The sequence below is a fragment of the Podarcis liolepis genome, assembly GCF_965112155.1.
Source record: "Podarcis liolepis genome assembly, chromosome: 14".
In the NCBI taxonomy this organism is placed as follows: Eukaryota; Metazoa; Chordata; class Lepidosauria; order Squamata; family Lacertidae; genus Podarcis; species Podarcis liolepis.
Window position 1 is genome coordinate 25,291,913 of NC_139569.1, and position 19,490 is coordinate 25,311,402.

General features: G+C 53.0%; 1 protein-coding gene across 1 annotated transcript; it reads right to left on the minus strand.

Annotated features, from left to right (window-relative positions):
- Window positions 1-144: 144 nt before the first annotated feature.
- Window positions 145-18,438, minus strand: LOC310692753 (uncharacterized protein). Its single transcript, XM_083473957.1, has 11 exons — window positions 17,847-18,438; window positions 17,488-17,742; window positions 10,697-12,964; window positions 8,808-8,920; window positions 7,764-7,822; window positions 7,054-7,202; window positions 6,364-6,529; window positions 6,067-6,258; window positions 3,304-3,534; window positions 1,451-1,607; window positions 145-682 (listed from the first exon to the last, which is right to left on the minus strand). The coding sequence occupies exons 1-11, from the start codon at window positions 18,256-18,258 to the stop codon at window positions 608-610; spliced, it is 4,077 nt and encodes a 1,358-aa protein (XP_083330083.1). The 5' UTR covers window positions 18,259-18,438; the 3' UTR covers window positions 145-607.
- Window positions 18,439-19,490: the final 1,052 nt, after the last annotated feature.

Sequence of the window (19,490 nt, forward strand, 5' to 3'; positions counted from 1 at the left end):
GCTATTGATGCACAGGCAGATTTGCTAGATTATGCTAGGTTAACAAGGGCTTAGTATTTGTGTATTTCCTTTTAGGGCCAGCTCCCACCTTGACAAGACACTTAGAAATTGAGGAGCGTGTGGGGAAAAAATGCTGGGTTTTGGTTTGTTTGTTTTTAAACTCTGGCGTTTAATACTTCCACTACAGCGACTTGCACAAAACGAAACAGTAACTGCTCTTCCTCCTCGCCCTTTAATCCAGTTACTTGTCCAGCTTTTTCTGTCAAGGAGATTCCTGTCTCCAAATAGGAACTAACTCCTGCGTCCAAATAGGAACTAACTGCTCAGACTTGTCCCAGTGTTGGATTCCAGTGCTGTGCTGTTCCTCCCAAGAGTAACCACTCGTAAAAATAAAAATAAAAAATCCAACACCAAACCAGTAAGGCTAGTTTGCTTGATGGTTGAGCCTCCTCAAGCCTTTGCACTGAAAACTGACATCGGCCACCTGCCTTGATGGGCTTGCACTGCTCGCAGGGTTCAAAGCCACCTCAATCTCTGAGCTGGTCAGGTAGAAATTAAAAGGTTGGTTTCGAGCACGTTGACACGTCCTGTGTCTGACTGGAAGGGTTCAGGCTGTCCAGCTTCTCTCCAGGTTGACCAGCTCCATTCCCTCGCAGTAAGAGTGAGGCCTCTGGGCTTTGTGCTGTGGAAAGGAGAGAGAGTGGGGCTCCAGGGATTGTTTTGTACTCGGAATGCCACGGGGGGCTAATTTGGCTGAAAGGGCCCAACCCCTCTCTCCCCTTCCTGCTGATTTCTGTTATTATTTCTTGAATTTATATACCACCTTACACCTTGGGGGGGGGGTCTCAGGGTGTTTCACAGAATAAAATCAAGATATAAAACCACAAAATACATAATAAAAATAAAAACAACAACACAATAGTCCCCCTCCAAAAAAAGCACATTTTAAAAGGGCATAGATCACAGGCCTGGTTAAAAAGGACCGTTTTCGCCTGGCGCCTAAAGGTGTATAATGAAGGCGCCAGGCAAGCATTCCACAGATGGGGAGCCATTGCAGCGAAGGCCCGTTCTCATTTTCTAGGGCCAATGAGCAGATACCACAATGTAGGACACTTACTTTATGGGTGAGCAGCCAGACAACTTACTGGTTGTCGCCAAACTGATGGAGTGACCTTGGGCAAAAGTCTCTTCTCGTAGTCTCCACCATACTCAAGTTACATGAGCAAATTTATATCTTATACTCTCTGGCCCCCTTGGAGATTCATCATAACATGCAAATAAGGGGGGGGGGTTTGTTTTTTGTTTTTTTTTTTTTTTTGCAATATGGAAAAGAATAGTTGTGTTTCATCAGAGTTCTGTGCCAAACTATCCTGTGTGCTTCTGTGCCAAAGCGCCACCTCTCCAAACTAGAGACCCACAGCCCAGGGAAGTGTGCCTGGGCCTCACTCACCACTTGCTCCCTGGAGGGGTTGTGCAGAGCAGGGCAAGGGCTCCACTGAATAGGTTCCATGGGCCAGCTGGAGACAGAGACTTCACTGGCCTTCCCGGAGTCTATCATAGGGTCGTTCATGCTGTTGGAGCTCACGTCCCAGTGGTTGTAATGAGCGCTAAAAAGATTGGAAGGAAGAAGATGCAAAATGGGAGGAAGCCATATCTACACATGGGGCATTAGATGCAAGGAAACGCACCTTAAAACATGGAACACCCAACTCTCTTCCTTGGAGGCCCATGACTTTCCCCGAGGAATGAAAGTAAGTAAGGCCAGCATTTTGCCACATCCTACTTAAAAGTGATTTAAAGCGCACCAGAATCAACTACGGTGGGGGTTGTAGATTTTGTCAAATGCCAATGCGGCCTTCCACCGGCTTTCCGACCACTCCAGGGTTCCCCAGAGTTTTTGGAAAAGGGGAAGTAGCACAAGTAGTTGTGCTGCAACTATTGGATGCAGCCCAGTGTCTCTGTTGATAGGAACTACTGCCATGGTGCCTTCTCAGGAAGGATATTCGAGGTGGCCTGCTTCTGAATAATGAATACCAGTTGCTGGAAACCACAAGGTGGAGGGGGCTCTTGTGTGTGCTGGGGTCCTGCTTAATGGATTTCCCATTGGGGCATCTGGTTGGCCACTGTGAGAACAGGATGCTGGAAGGGATAGGCCCCTGGTGGCACCCCTTTGGCCTCATCCAGCAGCTGGATCAATGCTCCTATTCCAAGATTGGAGGAGGCGGGGCTGCGGAGAGCAAGCCGAAGGGAGGAAGCAGAAAGTCAGATGCTGCCTTGGGAAAAGCAGCCAAGAAATTGGAGCGCAAGGCTGCAGTGTGGGGGCTTATCTCTGCATTTCTGCCACCAGTTATCAAACTTTTCCTGAGTTCCTCTTTCCATGGCGCTGTTAGAGGCCTTTATGTTTGGGGAGGTTTTTTCCCTTTAGCACCAAACAAACCAGCATAAGTGGAAAGTTTATGCCAGCTGCTTGGCCTCAGGCCAGCCAGGAGGTTAGCTGTGACAATTGAAGGTCAGTCCTCTGGGCTCAGCCTGTCCTTTCCTTGGGGAGTTCCCACCTCCCTGCCCAGCTTGCTCTCCACCCTGCTGGGCTATTGCCTGTTGCTGGAGATCAAGCATGATTTGCTTGCTGGGGGGGTGGGAAGTCGCTAAGCAATGGAAGTCCTTTGCATATGCTAGTCTATATGTACAGAGGGCAAATGAAGGTGATTTGTGACATCCAGCGGCCCTCTAAGCAGAGCATCTCATCTTTTAAAAAACAGGAGGATGAATTTGCAATTGCCAGACACAGAGGAAGTTGTTTTCACCTGGTCAGACCGCTGGCCCACCTACAGTCTCCTCCACTGACTTGAGAGCGGCTCTCTGGGGTTTCAAGCTGATATATTTTTAAAATGGGCGTTGGCTTTTACAACCCAACTCTCCATCAAGGGATTTAGATTCCCCAGAGTCCATTGTCAGAGAAGAATGGGTGGAGGTAGGAACCAGTCAAAGCAAAGCACATCTTTATTTTCCTGTTGCAACTGAGTCCCCCACCTTTGCACGAAGGTGAGGAGCATCCAGAACAAAGGTGTGTACGGTCTCTCCCAGCCCTACCTGCAGAGGTCGCTGGGGATTGACCCTGGGACATTCTGCATGCCAAGCAGGTGTTCCATCACTGAGAAACTTGATGCTGGAGGACAGGGCACCTCCCTTTCAGAAACTAAACGCTGTATGCCCCTGTGCCATTGCAGTCCTTGACCCCCTTTTCACCAGAACCCTTCGTGCTCCACCCCTTACATCACCCACCATGGCTGCAGTGATGGTTACCTCGGCCGGCCTGCGGCCCCGATGCAGGGGGCATCCTGTGGCTGCTTGCAGTAGCCGTCGGGGCCCATGCAGTCGTCCTGGCAGCTGCAGCAGGCTGTGTCCAGGATCTGCAAGTGCAGCAGTTCTTCCGAGTTGCTAAAGGCCGGGTTGTCCAAGGAGACTGCTGAGGCCAGCCAAGGCTCCGACCAGTAGTGGGCCGAGACATCGTCAAGGCGGCAGAAGCGGCGGTAGCTGGAGGGGTCAAGAGTTTATGATCCCTTATGTTGCTATGAGTCATAGAATCATAGAGTTGGGATCACCGAGGGTCATCAAGTCCAACCCCCCATGTAATGGAAACTACCGTATTTTTTGCACCACAACACTCACTTTTTTCCTCCTAAAAAGTAAGGGGAAATGTCTGTGCATGTTATGGAGGGAATGCCTACGGGTGACATGCCTACGGATTTTCCTCCTCTAAAAACTATGTGCGTGTTATGGTCGGGTGCATGTTATAGAGCGAAAAATACGGTAATCTAAAATCCTAATACTGTAAATACAGTTATTTTAAAAAGCAAAAACAAAACATGCTGAAGTAACATGTTGTTGGGAAGTCCTTGGTAATTAAAAAGTATATGCTGGTGGATGGTAGGAAACCTCATAGCAGTTTAGAAAAAGAAATTATTAGTAAAAGAAATTAAAACATTCAAAAAAATTAAAATGGCCAATATACGCACCATCATTCTAAAAGCCTGAGCAGGGTTGTCTAAACAAAAATGTTTCTAGCAGCAGGCACAGAAAAGAGTACAGTGGTACCTCAGGTTACATACGCTTCAGGTTACATACGCTTCAGGTTACAGACTTTGCTAACCCAGAAATATTACCTCAGGTTAAGAACTTTGCTTCAGGATAAGAACAGAAATCGTGCTCTGGCGGCACGGCGGCAGCGGGAGGCCCCATTAGCTAAAGTGGTACCTCAGGTTAAGAACAGTTTCAGGTTAAGTACAGACCTCTGGAACGAATTAAGTACTTAACCCGAGGTACCACTGTACAGGGAAGGTCCCTGCCCGATGTCAAGAGTCTGGGAGTTCCAGACCATAGGTGCCGCCACACTAAAATATCTATTTCTTACAAATGTGGAGCAGGTATTATGTGACACCTGTAACAGTGCCAGTTCTGCAGGTCAAAGTGGTTTAGAGGATGTTTATGGGGGTTAGACAAGATGCCCACAGTGAGACCTTCTGCCCAGTCTTTTCATTCTAGGAGTGAGATTGCACTCTGCATATGCTCAGAGCCTAGAAAGGGGATTACACTCTGCATATGCTGAGAGCCTGTGGCCAGAGATTCAAGCCTGGAGTGCTAAAGAGCCCAGGCTGAAATGAATCCCCCCCTGTCTCTCTCTCAACACAAAGCTCAGTTACACACTCTCTACCCCCTCACACCCCACCCCCGGATTTCCCTTGGAGTTCAGCCAGAAGCTGCTGCCTGTTTGCTTTTCCCTTGAAAGCAGGCCTGGCGGGAGGAAATAGATCCCTCAGCTCAGCCTAGCAGCCCCCATTCCATTTCCCACCCACCTGCAGCCCCACACCAGATGGGAAAAGACAAGAGCCCTGAGATCTATGGGCGAAGGGTGGTATACAAATCTAATAAATAATAATAAGGGAAGAGCAATGAGTGAACAGCCCCTGTGAGCCCAACAAGGCCCAGAGAAAGGGAAGCAGCAGAGACTCAGCACTGCAAACAGCCCCTGTGGGTGCCCTTTCTAAGAGAAGAGGTTAATGAGGAATGTCGTGAATAGACATCATAGAATTGCAGAGCTGGAAGGGACCTCTAAGGGTCATCTAGTCCAACCCCCCTGCAATGCAGGAATCACAGCTAAAGAAGCCCGGACAGGTGGCCACCCAACCTCTGCTTAAACACCTTCGATGAAGGAAAGTCCTTCCTCTTCCAAGGTCAGGGCCAGATTAAGACCTTTAGATGCCCTAACCACTTAATTTTGGGTGCCCCTATATATATATATATCCGATTCAAAATACAAAATTCAATTCAAAATATGAACAATAACAAACCAGAAAATAAAATTTTATTTATTGAAATGAAACAAAACCTGTAATAAGGATGGAAAATAATGCTTATCTTTGTGTACTTTATGTTTGAAAAGTTTTCTCCTTTTTCTAACTGCAAAGTCGAGGATCGGATCCTCAAAACTAATATTACCTTAACGCATCCACTTCTATACTTAGTAGAGATAAGACATCAAGCCTGCCTTGTTGCACACTTGTGCTTTTGGGATTTTTAATATACAGTGGACCCTCTGGATAGGAACTTAATTCATTCTGGCTATCCGTACGTACCCTGAAAAGTCCGCAACATGAGGCGCTGCTTCTGCGCACGCATGTGGCGTGATAGAGCGCTTCTGCGCACGCGGCAAAACCCGGAAGTATCCACGTCCAGGTTTGCTGCGTTCACAACCCAAAAAGTTACATTACGTAACCCAAGGATCCACTGTACTTCAGCTGAGAAAACGAATGCTCAGGTGAGCAATTTGTGACCATTTATTGTTAAAAATCCAGCTATGGAAAATGTCTAACCCTAAACCCCTTCCCTTGATGCCCTAAGCTTGTGCTTATTCTGCTCCACGTTTAAACCAGCCCTGTCCAAGGTAGCCAGTGCATGGATTAAACTGGCTGGGAAGGCAGGAAACCAATGGGAACAGTGCCCCAGTTTCTCTCCCTTCCTTCCACCTCCATGGAGTCCAGGAAGGGAGGAGAAGGGACAGGGTCTCACCTGCTCTTGGTCTGATCCGCTCTGGCCTCCAGCAGCAGCATACGAACCCGGCGGATCACCAGGCCGGCAATGGCAGCTCCGACCACCACCAGGCTCAGCAAGAGGCCGCAGGCCACCCCCAGCAAGCCCTGCTGGGTCACCTTGTAATCGCAGCGCACCCCCAGGAACCAGAAGTCGCTGCCCACGGGACACCTGGGGAATGAAAGGGGGAAACCATCAGACAGAGGCCTTGAAGGCAGAGACGTGTGTGCAGGGGCAGAGGGACTGGGCGCAAGGCCAGTGCGCCATGGCACTCACTGGCAGACAGGTGTGTGGTTGACAGCGTGTGTGCAGATGCCCTCGTTCTTGCAGTAGTCGCGGTGGCACGCAGAGGTGCAGACGGCACTCCCGTCTTCCCCGGTGGAGACGCACTCGTAGCCGGCTTGGCAGGCGAAGAGCACGGAGCAGAGGTCCAGGTGCCGCTCTGTGGAACAGGCAACAGCTCAGTGGCAGAGCCCCTGCTTGGCATGCAGAAGGCCCCAGGTTCTGTCACCAGCAGTGGCGTAGCATGGGGGGTGCAGGGGGGGCCGGCCGCACCGGGCGCAACATCTGGGGTTAGGGCAAATCCACAGTTTAGGGGGCGCAAATCCACGGGTTAGGGGGCGCTAATTACTTGCCTTGCCCCGGGTGCTGACAACCCACGCTACGCCACTGGTCACCAGGTAAGGCTGGGAGACACTTCACCTGAGAACCCTGGAGAGCTGCTGCCAGTCAATATAGACCTAGGTGGGCCCGCTGGCGAAAGGCAGCTAGCTTCTGATGTGTCAATGGAAAGCAGCCACTTTGTTTAAAATCTTGAGGACTAGAAACTTGTGGGGAGGGGGCCATTGCACAGTGGGAGAGCCGCTGCTTTGCAGGTGCGCAGGTTCTGTACCCAGCGGCATCTCCTGGGCAACTGATGTCGGCTGGGTTGGGAAATGGGCAAATTGCCCGTCGGCAAAAGCTTACCCAGCGTCGTGCTCTGCAGCACCCGGGCATTGCCAACCCAGAGCCCCGGCCGCAAGCGCTCCGAGAGGGATGAGCGATTCAGGGCAGCCCACAAGCCAGGAGCCGCTACCAGGAAGAGGGCATCAAATGCCACCACCACGCTCCCGGGCCTGCAAAGAGAATAAGAGAATGGTAGAATTGCAGAGGTGGAAGGGTATCTAGTCCAATGCAATACACGGAAGGTGGCAGCAGGGGCAGCCCCATCTGAGTCCTGAGACACACACACACACACACACACACACACACACTGCCATTCCTAACACAGGAAGTTTCAGGGCCCAGTCATCACCCATAAGCGAAATTATTTTGCAGGGACAGGTTTTGGAAACGTGACTCATGAATGCACCAAATACTTTAGGAAATTGCTTGAGTTCCATGAGTTTTTAAAGGCCTTCCTGCAACCAGCCTCTCCTGGTGATCCAACTCTGCCTTCAGATGGAGGTGGCCAGTAGGTTGCCTTTTCCCTGCCCACCTCCTGCACCCTCAGAGATTCCTCAGAGTCATCAAGGCCTTCCTGATGTCATCTGCCTTCCAAGGAGCCACCCGGGACCATTTTGAACTTTTGTATTTTCACCTGCCACACAGTGGTGTCAGTCATCTTGCCCTCCCTGAGCCCTGGGATACGGCAGACAAGAAAACCCAAAGAGAGAGGTGGGTGGATGGATAGATACCGGATTGCCTTCACTTCCAGTCGCTGAAATCCCGGCAGAGAATCGAAGAGAGGTGTGACCTTAGAGAGAGAAAAGGGGAAGGGGAAGGAAGGGTAGTCAATTAGTCATTGATTTATGGAGCTTCCATCTCCAACCCTTCACCAAAACAGATCCCAGGGGGGTTTGCTAACATGAAATAAAGCACGCATAAAATACAATTAAATTATAACACCTGCAACAAAACAGACACAATTTATTTAAAAAATCCCTCAGGTATTAAAACAATGAAGCATCATCAGTTCAAAATAATAAACTCTAGGAGGGGCTGGAGAACCTCAGGCCTGGAGATGAAATGTGGCCCTCCAGTCCTCTTCACCTGGCCCTTGGAACTATCATCAGGCCCCACCCACTGTTCCCAGGCCACACCCCTCATTGGCCCATGCTTCACGCCCTCCTTGAGTGCTTCTGCCCGAGCGGAATGATTTCCTTGTGCAGTGGTACCTCGGGTTACATATGCTTCAGGTTATATACGCTTCAGGTTACAGACTCCGCTAACCAAGAAATATTACCTCAGGTTAAGAACTTTGCTTCAGGATGAGAACAGAAATCGTACTCCGACGGCAGCAGGAGGCCCCATTAGCTAAAGTGGTCCTTCAGGTTAAGAACAGTTTCAGGTTAAGAATGGCCCTCCGGAACGAATTAAGTACTTAACCTGAGGTACCACTGTACTCTAATCATGTCTCATGCTTGCCTGGATGAAGATGAGAGGGAAGGGTGCATAGAAACTAGCTGAATGTTCAAAGGCCAGATTCCCATATGCAGCCCCGCCAACTTTTGCCTCTAGTCCTGCCTCGCCCCCATGACCCATAGCTGTCAACGTTTCCCTTTTTTTAAGGGAAATTCCCTTATTCCGAATAGGATTTCCCTTTAAAAAGCTATGCCATGGCCATGTGGCCCTGGGAAGTTTGACCAGCAGGGAATGTGGCCTTTAGGCTTCAGGACCTTGGGCAACCCAGTTAAAATCCCCCCCCCCAAGTCCTGGGTAAACAGACACGGCTAACCCACCGTTTCGTTGACGCTGAGCACCAGGCCCTGGTACTCAAGTGAGTCGGGGTTCCAGAAGCTTCTGGAAAACTCCATGGCCAGGACCAGCTCACAAGGGATATGCAGGAGAGTGGCTGCAGGAAGGGAGTAGAAGGAAAATAGGACCCACCTCAGCCCAAGGTTGGGGGTGAAGGAAGGAGGGAGAGAGAAAAAAAGAGAAAGAGAGAAGAGATTCTTTAGTAGTGATTCCTGCTTTGTACCTTCCAACTGAAGGAATGGGTTTCCCAAACCCAAAACTGACTGTGCAGGCATTTTTAAACTGCACCAAAATCCCCATTTCTCCTTAGCTAAAATGCATAAACTTTAGCCGTTGAGCAATGCAAAACAAGAACACAGCTCTCTCCCTTATCAGTTTGACAGCAAGACTGGCCTTGACTTTACCAGTAGAACAGACACAGACATATCTTATGTTCTGACCACAAATGACAGGGAGACCCAAGTCTGGGACTAACGCCAGAGCATGTTCTCGGAAGTAGTGACCTTTTGCTCCAAGATAGGAGTAGGAACAGGAATATCCTTTTATGGTCAGGAGTGCAGGAAGGCTGAGAGTACCAGAGCAGGAACATATGTGATGTCAACCTGCATACATAGGCTGACGTGGTTGGAAGGAGGGAGAGGGTGCCTGGAGGATATAAATACTGCATGAAACTTGTCATTTCTTTGGACTTGCTGTGGACTAATCACGCAAGTGCCTTCTGCTATCCGGAGAGCAGAATAAACTCTTTCTTTGAACCAACTCGGTGTCATTTTGACTTCCTTCCTCCTGTCCCGGAGCAACGCAGACCCAATCAGTGAACTCCAATAAGGCTACATTTCTTGGTGCATTGGCCGGGAATCCGTGTTCTCCGAGGACAGGACGAAGGACCGAGACGTATGAGTTTACCATTCGATTACCACCTTCAGAGCCCCAAGTGATGGCAGCTGCCACAGCATGGCAGGATGGTGAGGGTGGATCCACCTGCCCCACAAGTGTAGGGAGCACAGAGGCTGCAGGCCTATAGCATTAAAAAGGAGAGCCAGGAGTCTCTGCAACAGAAAACTTGATTCAAAGAAGCCAGTGGCCACAGCTGTAGCTGGACCAGGAGAATGGGTGTAGAAACTGAGCATTTCTTACAGGTTTTTCATTTTATGCCCATGCTTGTGGGTTTCCCACAATGGGTGCTGGGTCAGCCATTGTCAGAACATGGTGCTAGATGGGGTCCCATTTGGCCTGACCAGGAAGTCATCTTATGTTTTTACATTCAGACCCAGACCAGCTTAGTTCCAGCAAGGTGGTGGGGCCTCCTGTGTGTTAAATTCTACCTGGGGGTGACTGGTCCATTAGGGCAAATGGGTACAGCTGCCGTACGCCCAGATTTCCCCAGGAAAATCCTCTGCCATCCCCCACCTTCTGTCTTTTAACTTAACAACCAATCCAGGGGGCAGCCCTGGCTGTCCTCTTCCTCCTCCCCACTTCTGTAAAACTCATCAGGGGAGAGGAAAGGGTGTAAACAAGAATCAGTTAACTCCAGCTGTTTGTGACCTCTCTGCTTTCAGCCTTACCAGGCCCAACAGGCACTACAGAATCATAGAAAGGTGTAGAAGGGACCCCAGGGGCCACGTAGTCCAGGCCCTTCAATGCAGGAATCAGAGAGAGAGAAATCCGCATCAGATGGCCAACCAAACTCTGCTTAGAAACCTCCAATAAATGAGAGTCCACCGCCTTCGCAGACAGTCCTTTCCAGCCCCCACTAAACCTCAGTTTACAGGGAACTCAGCTGCCACAGAATTCCCTCCTAGCTCGCCAACCTTGCCCCCCAGCTCAGCTCTGCTTCCCTCCCTCGGTTTGCAGAGAGAGGTACCCCACTGACCTTTCAGGCGGGGCAGCTGATTCTCTGCCACAAAGACCTGGTGGGCTCTAGGGCGGCTTTCCCTGGGCACGGCCGGCTTCAGTTGTGTTGTGGACTTCTCTGGTGTGGCTGGCGAGAGCCAGGTGCTGGCAACGAGAGGTTCCTCCTTTGCAGTGCTCTTTGGTCCTGGAGCTGGCAAAGGCGGCTGTGTGTGCCCACTGCTCCCTGTCGGAGTGGCTGTTGTTCGGACAAGGCCCTCCAGACTAAGCGGAGAACGGGCAATCTCCCTGATGGAGCCACCTTCGGCTGTGGCGCTGGGCCTCTTCCCCCATTCCCAGCTCCTTGTCCTGCCTGGAGAGGTCCACAGCCGGTGGGTCACGGGCATGGTCCCAGTGGCTCCTATCTTGCTTGTGGGCACAGCCGTTCCAGAGACCAAACTGGAGGAATTGGCTGCTTGGGAGTGAAGCTCTGGATTCAACGAAGGAGCTGTGCTCACATCATCTCCCTCTGGAGTGAGCAAGGCAGCCTCAGAGCCCACTGGGGTCTTGGTTGGGCTGGGAGTCCAGCCAGTGGGGGCACCCTTTTCTGGGAGGCTGCTGCTGCTGCTGGTGAAGGGCTCTGCTGCCTCTGTGGCTTGCCAAAGGGACCCCTCTCTTGTTGCCTGCTGGGCGGGGCGTGTTGTGGCTTTATGACGGCCCTCCCTGGCGTCGCTAGGCACCCCTGTTCTTTCTCTGTAATTGACAGAGACCTCCATTGGAGTAGGGACCATAGTGGGTGAGGTGCCCTCTTCTGCAGCCCCCTTGGGTGTCAGCTGCCTTGGCTGTGAGGATGGCTGTACAGGATCACCCACTTTCATGGGCAAGGCACTGCCAGGCTCCGAGGGGCTCTGAGATCCAGGCTCTTCTGTGGCTGTGGAAACCCCACTGGAGGCAGTCTCTGCAGTCATGAGCGGGTCTGTGGAGTTCTGAAACATGGGCACGTCTGCACTGACATGCCCACCTGCTCTGGAAGCTCTTGGTTCTTCCATTACACCACCTGGGCCCACAGACGAGGTGAGCAATGTGGACCCAACAGGGAGGTTGCTGGCAGAAGCAGGATGGGTGGCAGAGTCCGCCAACCTCAGGGGCAAAGCTGTCCCCAAGTGGAAAGATGAGGATGAGTGGGGAGCCACCTCTGTTTGATGTGGGGAGTCTGCAGAAGTGGGCTGAGCATCCACTACAGGCTGTGCTGCCCTCATGGCTTCTGTGGAATTGTGCACCAGGGCTGTTCCACTGGGGACAAAATTGCCTGCGATTATGGCTTCCTGGGTCGTCTCCTTCGTGTGACCCAATCCTGCCCTGGACCTTGGTGGCATTGAAGGTGGAGCCGGGGTGGAGCCAGGATCAGAGGGTCCCATGGAACTCCAAGACTCATGAGATCTGGTTTCTGGCTCCACGCATGGTGTGCTGCCCCCTGGCCCCTCAGCACCCACCACAGATGGGGCTGTGCTCCAGCCCTGTGGCAATATTTGTGTTGTGATGGTTGCCACATCCTCTTCCTGGGCTGCCCCAGTATCAGCCGCAACCGGCTGTGGGGTGGAAGCCAGAAGAAGGGTCCCTTGAGTCTCTGCAATGGGTGACTGGGTCTCCTGGGGCCTCAGGCTGCCAGCTCTGGTGGGCATCTTCAGGTCATCTGTAGGGCCCACGCTGCGCGTCTCATTCCCACCTGTCGTAGCACTTGGGGGTCCCTGGCTCTCCGGCCAAGGGTGCTGAGGCTCAGCCGGGGTCTGTGTAGCAGCTTGCACTTTGGAGGCCAGAAGCAGAGCAGGGCTGGTGGGTTGCCAGACCTCAGGGGCTTCCTCTCCAGCTCCAGGGCTGGAGGATTCTTCCGGAAGAGAAGAGGGCCAAGAATTTTGACCTGCAACATCCTTTGGGGAAATGGGCCCAGGAAGCAATACTGAGAAGGTCACAGGCTTGGTTGTGATGAGGGGTGGACTTGGTTGGGGCAGCCCGCCAGCCCCCAATGTGCTCTCTTGAGTGGGGAACTGAGCGCCTCTCCCAGTGGCAACTGCTGCTCTGCTTTCTTCCACCTCTGTTGGCCTCCTCGATGTTTCTTCTTGGCTGGCATCAAGGACAGCAGATCCAGTCTGCAAGTCTGGGTGCCACGCAGTGGGGACAGCAGCATCAGTGGATGAGAGACGATGCCAGGTGATGCCAGAGGGCTCAGCGCTGCCATGGAGGAGGGTCTTCAGCGTCTTACTGGTGCTTTGCCCTACAGATAGTGAGTCCTGCAGCCCAGATAAATCTGACCCTGTGGGGTGGAGGGAAAGCAGAGGCAGTGAGCTCCCTGGGAGGAAGTCGAGGGGCAGCACCATCTTCACTGGCTCCCCTACAGGCAGAAAAGCGAAGGCGTCTTCGGGATCTGAGCTGCAAATGTCAGCAACTGCCCTTTGTTCAACCAGACGCAAGGAGGTTAAAGCACCGGGAGGTACCAGGCAGTGGTGTTGCGCTGATGCTACACGCTGGCAGCCCCGGGAGGGTGAATAAGCCAAAGCCCCCAAACCTCCTGTTCCAAAAATGCATTTAAACACACAGCTCTCTCGGTGGAACTGTAAAGCTCCCTTGTTATTTCTGCAATTGGATGCTGGATGTACAGTGTTACCTCGGGTTACAGACGCTTCAGGTTACAGACTCCGCTAACCCAGAAATAGTACCTCGGGTTAAGAACTTTGCTTCAGGATAAGAACAGAAATCGTGCTCCGGTGGCGCGGCAGCAGCAGGAGGCCCCATTAGCTAAAGTGGTGCTTCAGGTTAAGAACAGTTTCAGGTTAAGAACGGACCTCTGGAATGAATTAAGTTCTTAACCCGAGGTACCACTGTAGTTGTTTATGCAACCTTGCTGTATTTATAGCACTGAAGTGTTTTGTTTTTGTCTGGTGTTCTCTATACTGTTGTGGTGTTTTGTTGCTATTAGGAAATTATTTTTGCACTTTGATTTTGAAATGCTCTCCTCTTTTCTTTGTTGTAAGCTGCTTTGAGCATGGAAAAGCAGCATACAAGGAGAATGAATGAATGATTTGCTTTTGATCTGGTTTTGCTGATTTGGGGGTGGAGCAGCTGCCCTGCTTCTCACCAGATTTCTGCACCACGCATGGACACCACACACACATCCAGACCGTAGTTACACAGCTCTCAATCCCAAGACAAAGTTGGGAACCAAAACCTTATGCAAGAACATGGGGTGGGGCAGAAATCTCCCCCCAGCCTCCCAGGGGCCACAGCGTAGCTATTGGGTAAGAATGGCTCTGGAGCTGCCATGGCAGAACATTCGACAGAAGCCCAGCTAATAATCCAGAACAGGCACTCAAGACAACCCACCCAGATATTCTGCATCCCTCTCTCTGTGTTGCCAAGGCAACAAGCTTTCTCTGGCACAGACCGCTATCTGACACGGCTGGTTCGGAGGAGGAGGCTGGCATCGTGTCTGCTGTGGAAGAAATCCACGTTTTGTACGAGGAACTCCTGGATCCTCTGCATTCATACGCTCACATCCGAGACACAAGACTTGACGGGTGGGGGCAGAGCAGAAGGCAGAGACCCCAGGGAATGAGGAAGGGTGTGCATCAGCGACTGTAGGATAAGTGCCACTACTCTTTCCTGCATCCACACACACACAGCTGCGATGTCATCCATCATAGCGAACATCTGGATTCAAGCAGAGCATCATGCACCCCATAGTTATCAGTCTCTGATAGGCTTACAATGACTACTTCTCGTCTGATTGCCAGTGGGGAAGGAAAATCCTCCCTCCTCCCCCCCCCCCAAGCAGCCAGGTTGTCCTTAGAGCACTGCATGTCACTCATACAGATGGACTGAGAGAGATAAGCCCAGGCCAGTAAGAGCCTGCGGTATATTAAGCTGGCAGCCAGACCACCGGGCCAGTCTAGGCTGCCCATGATCTCACTGATTAAGAGTTGAGTGAAACCTTGAAGACTTTGCCCTCCTACTCTCCACCTAAGGTTGAACAATCAAAGAGGGGCATTGTATCAGCCCTGCATCTCTTGTCCTGAAGACGGGGGGCAGAATACGGCCCTCCATGACTATCTGGCCCTCACCTGCCTTGCCATCTCCTCAAGTGCCCTTGACGTGTAATGATGTCACTTTGCTTGCCTGGATGGAAGACAAGAGCTGTGCAGAAATATCTGGCTTTTGTGTGGCTGGAAAGTAGAAAAGTGGAGAATGGCGGTGGAAACTGCTGTTTTGCCTCTGGCCACACTCACTTTGACCCACGACTCTGTCCACACCTGGCATGTGGCCCCCAGAAGGTTGCTCGTAAGGCAATGTGGCCCTCAGGCTCAAAAATGTTCCCCACACTTTGTCTTACAGAGGGGAAACTACATGCCTAGCCACACTCTTCCAAAGGAACAGAGTCATAACTCACTGCCCTCCTCCCATCCCAACCTAGAGATGAGCATCTAGATGCCTGTTGACCACGTAAGTGTGCTATGAATTTGCCTGGCATTGCTTTCTTCTAAACACAACCATGTGTCAAGGGCGAGAGCTTCGTTCCTCCATCAATGAAAACCCTAAGCAAAGGTAAAGGAGAGTTTGGTTCACTAGCAAGAGGTTTTTGTTGGGGTTGGTAGGCAAGCATGAGATGGACATATTTAATCTAGGGATTGTGAAGGAAAGTTAGCCAAGGATGGGAGCCCCAACAATTCTGCTGGGATCCCACAAAGGCAGCTGCTTCCTACTGTGGTTCTGTTGCTTTTTTCCTCTTGCGTAATATTTCCATTCTACTCAGTCTAGGAATGCAGCTCTAAGGAAGATACCCAGCTCTGGCACAAAGCCAGCACCAACCCCAAAAGACCTGCCTGCAGCTAACTGCACACCCACACAGATACATCCTCGCAGCACTATAAGGTGAGATGATGTCTTTCTGGAGTGGAGATAGGAGTCAAGCAAGGGGACGGGCGGCGGCAAAGGTGCAGATACCTGTAGACAGAGCAGCACCCTGCAGATCAGACGCCTCCTGGAACATAGCAAGGGAGGAGAAAGAAGAGCCATGTGCAGAGTGCTCCTTCCTGCCTCATGAAGGAGCCACAACCAGCCCCCAAAACATGGCAGACATTAGGAAGAACATGGGGCCTCGCAGCCGGGCATTATCCTTTGGGGTAAGACTTGGGGGCAGAAGTCCGGGCCCCTCCCCACTTAGCAGAAGGAGCAGCTGGTTTCCCGAAACACAGCAAGAGCAGCGTGGGACATTTTGAAGCCAGTGAAAAAATGCACATGGCCATCTAAAGGGCATGGTGCTTGCAGGTGCTTTAAAGCTATGAACTCCATTGTCCACAGCTGGAGGCTGCTGTGCTTCTGAATACCAGTTGCTGGAAACCAGAGCAGGGAAGAGCACTCTTGGGCTTGGGTCTTGCCTATGCGTTTCCCACTGGGGCATCTGGTAGGCCACTATGAGAACAGGATGCTGGACTAGATGGGCCACTGACCTGATCCAGAAGGCTCTTTTTATTTTCTTATTTTCTTTTTAAAATTTGACACCCTCTTCTACTTTCTGCCTTCCGTTGTTTGTCATTGCTGCAGCACCCCCTGCGGTGCCATTTCAGCTCGGCACACAGTGTGGTAAAAGGTAAAGGGTAAAGGGACCCCTGACCATTAGGTCCAGTCGTGGCCGACTCTGGGGTTGCGGCGCTCATCTCGCTTTATTGGCTGAGGGAGCTGGCGTACAGCTTCCGGGTCATGTGGCCAGCATGACTAAGCCACTTCTGGCGAACTAGAGCAGCGCACGGAAAAGCCATTTACCTTCCCGCCGGAGTGGTACCTATTTATCTACTTGCACTTTGACGTGCTTTCAAACTGCTAGGTTGGCAGGAGCAGGGACTAAGCAATGGGAGCTCACCCCATCACGGGGATTAGAATTCCCCTAAATCTGCCTCTGACGCTGCTGTCCTACCTTACTAGGCTGTTGTCGAGATTAAAAAATGAAAAGCCCCAAGAACATTCGAATGCACTAAACAATTATAGTACTGCACATGGCCATCATACTTATGTAAGCAGTTTAGCTTTTTTTAAAAAAAATTAAGTGTGGCATGTAAATCTTCCTAAATGATGAGCAATAATTTATTAATGACTGGGAGTGTGCAAAAATGTTCCCTGTTGGAAGACCAGGTGTATCTTCCATGAAGGAGGGGGTGGGGGGCTGCCCTGTGGCTCCCAGATGATGCTGAGCTCTCATCACCCCAAACCAGCACAGCCAAAGGTCTAGGATGATGATGGGAGATGGAGTCCAGACACATGGGGGGGCACAGACAAGCCACTTCAGTGATCAAAATTGGGGTGGGGGCGCCCTGCAGCACCAGTGACTCCCAAATTCACCCTCCCCACACCAGCCCCAGGTTCAGACCTGCCAAATCTCCACCACCCACACGGGATACCCGCTGCTGGCAGTTCGAGGCAGGCAACAAGTGGGGGAGTGTGGGGGGGTCCTCGGGCGAGCGAGACGCCTTGTTGGGGTGCCCCATGCCTGGGGCCACTTGGCTCCCCCAGCGGGCGACCTTCGGCTCCAGCGTCCCCAGCGGTGCCCAGCACCTCAGCCGGCGAAGAAGGGCTGTTGCCCGATTTTGGAGGGCGCTGGCAACATCATCCAGAGAAGCGGGTCTCTGAGCGTGTGCAGAGAGCGCCCTAAGCCTTGCCCACCCCGGGCAGACAGTACCCGACGGGGCGGGGTCTTCCCCGATGCCAAGGACAGCGAGACCGATGGCCAGCCGGGCGACCTTCTGGAGCCCTCTCGAGGGAAGGAACAAAAAGAGAAGAGGTCCTTACCGGAGGAGGGGGTGATGGCGAGGCCAGGCTGAGGGGTCCTACCGGCGCCTTGCTGGTCCCCGCGGGGCCGCCGACGCTGCCGCCCGCCTTCCCGGCCGCCCCCCTCGAAGTCCACCTGCAGCGGGTCTGGCAGGGCCGCCGCCGCCGCCTCCTGCCCCTCGACGGCGAGCGGCTGCCTGGGGAGGAGATCCGAGCAGGGGGGCTCCTCGGGGGCGGCCGAGGCGTCCAGGCGTCGCTCGCAGCCTCCGGAGTGCCCTGCGCGGAGAGAGACAGAGGAGGGCAGGAGAGGAGCCCGCGGTACCCCGCGGTGCCCGACGGAGCGCCCGGCCCACCCCGCGCCCCCCTCGCCCGCGCCTTACCTGCGGCGGCCAGCAGGGCCAGGAGCGCCACGAGAGAGAAGCGGAGGCGGCGGCAGCAGCAGCAGCAGCGGCGGTGGAGGTCCATGCTGCGCGCCCGGCTCCCTCCGAAGCGCGCCGCCGTCGCTGCCAGGAAGCGGAGCCCCCCCCCCCCCTCCGCCCTGCTCGCCACCTCCCGTGCGCGACACGAGCCAGCGAGCGCGCGGCGGGCACAAAAGGAGGAGGCGGAGAAGCAGCAGCAGCAGCCGCCGCCGCCCCAGACCCGGAAAGCGGAGCCCCCCGGCTTGGAGACGGGAAGTCCCCGCCTGCCCCCAACTCCGGGACGCCCGCGGTGGCACGACGGGAGGAGGCGAGGGAGGCAGCAGCCCCAGAGCTTGCCGGCGCACGTGGGGAGGAAAAGTTGCTCTCTGAGCATCTGCAGAGTGCCCTGACTCCCCACGCCTCCCCCTCGAGGGAGGGGCGTGTGGGGCCGAGAGCAGCCGAGGGGGTCTCTTGATTGCCCTCTTCGGGGCAGCCGCTCGGGGACTTCGACTGACGCCCTGCTAGGTACTTCAATCCCAGGGACTCCCTGGACCTCTCGTAGCCTCCATCGAGCAGGCCAGCTGCAAGGACAGTTCAGGCACTGGTGGCCAAATGTGGCACATCAGGCTTCTCTCTCTGGCCCTAGGGAACACCCCCCCTCCCCATGCTCCTTCCTCCTTGGCTGAAATGTGTCCTTGAACTCTCCAATGCCTTACAGAGGTGCAGGTGGGGAAACTAGCTTACCGTAAAGAGGGAAAATTAGCATTAGTTGCTCTGGCATTAGGGTGCCCATCACTGTTATGTGGTTGTCCAGAGGAGCAAGTGGAAAAGTGTCCCCACCCCAACCCCTCTCCCATCCTTGGAAACCATGAAGTCACCTCCACCTGGCAGAGCAGGAGCAAGAGGCCTTGGTAGCTGAGTAGTTGGCCACCACTATGTCCCATCATGCTAGCTCAAGGAAGGGTGCGGTGTGGTCCTGCCTGTTGGGGGCCCACAAATCCCACTATCCCTGGCCATTGGCCATCATGGCTGGGGCAGATAGGAGCTAAGGCTTCCTGGTGGGCCACAAAACCCTCACGCCCCTGCTCCAAACACAACAGCAGAGCAAGTCCCAACAAGGCAAAGCCCTTGAATTGGCAGGAACTGGCCTCAGAATACATGGGGCTCCAGAGGGCCTTTGCAGAGAATCTAAGCCAGGGATGGGTGTGGGGACCTCTGGGCAAAAGGCTCACAGGACCCTCCCTGAGCCATAGTTTCACCCCTCACCAGCTCAGCTTAGCACATTCCTTGAGTTTTTCTGCCTGGCTGGAATGTGTCCTTGAACTCTGGACACAAAGTCTGGATGGAGGATAGAGAGGGGTGTGTGTAGAAATCAGCCTGCTATACAAAAGGGAGAATTCACATTCATGGCTCCACCTACCTTTGCCTCTGGCAAGTGGCCCCTCGAACGCAGGCCTCAGGCTGAAACAGGTTCCCCTTGTCTGACCTGAGAAGAAGACTCCCTTCAGGAGTCTCAAAGCGGCTTACAATCTGCTTTCCCTTCCTCCCCCACACCAAGCACTCTGTGAGGTGAGTGGGGCTGAGAGACTTCAGAGAAGTGTGACTGGCCCAAGGTCACCCAGCAGC

Excerpts from the sequence above, each read along its gene's own strand:
- LOC310692753 (XM_083473957.1), bottom strand. The coding sequence starts at position 18,258 with ATGCTCAGAGAGCAACTTTTCCTCCCCACGTGCGCCGGCAAGCTCTGG. Across the intron at positions 6,530-7,053 it reads GCTGCAGAGCACGACGCTGG|AGCGGCACCTGGACCTCTGC; the intron begins GTAAGCTTTTGC and ends CCTGTTCCACAG. Across the intron at positions 3,535-6,066 it reads GCGGATCAGACCAAGAGCAG|CTACCGCCGCTTCTGCCGCC; the intron begins GTGAGACCCTGT and ends TGACCCCTCCAG.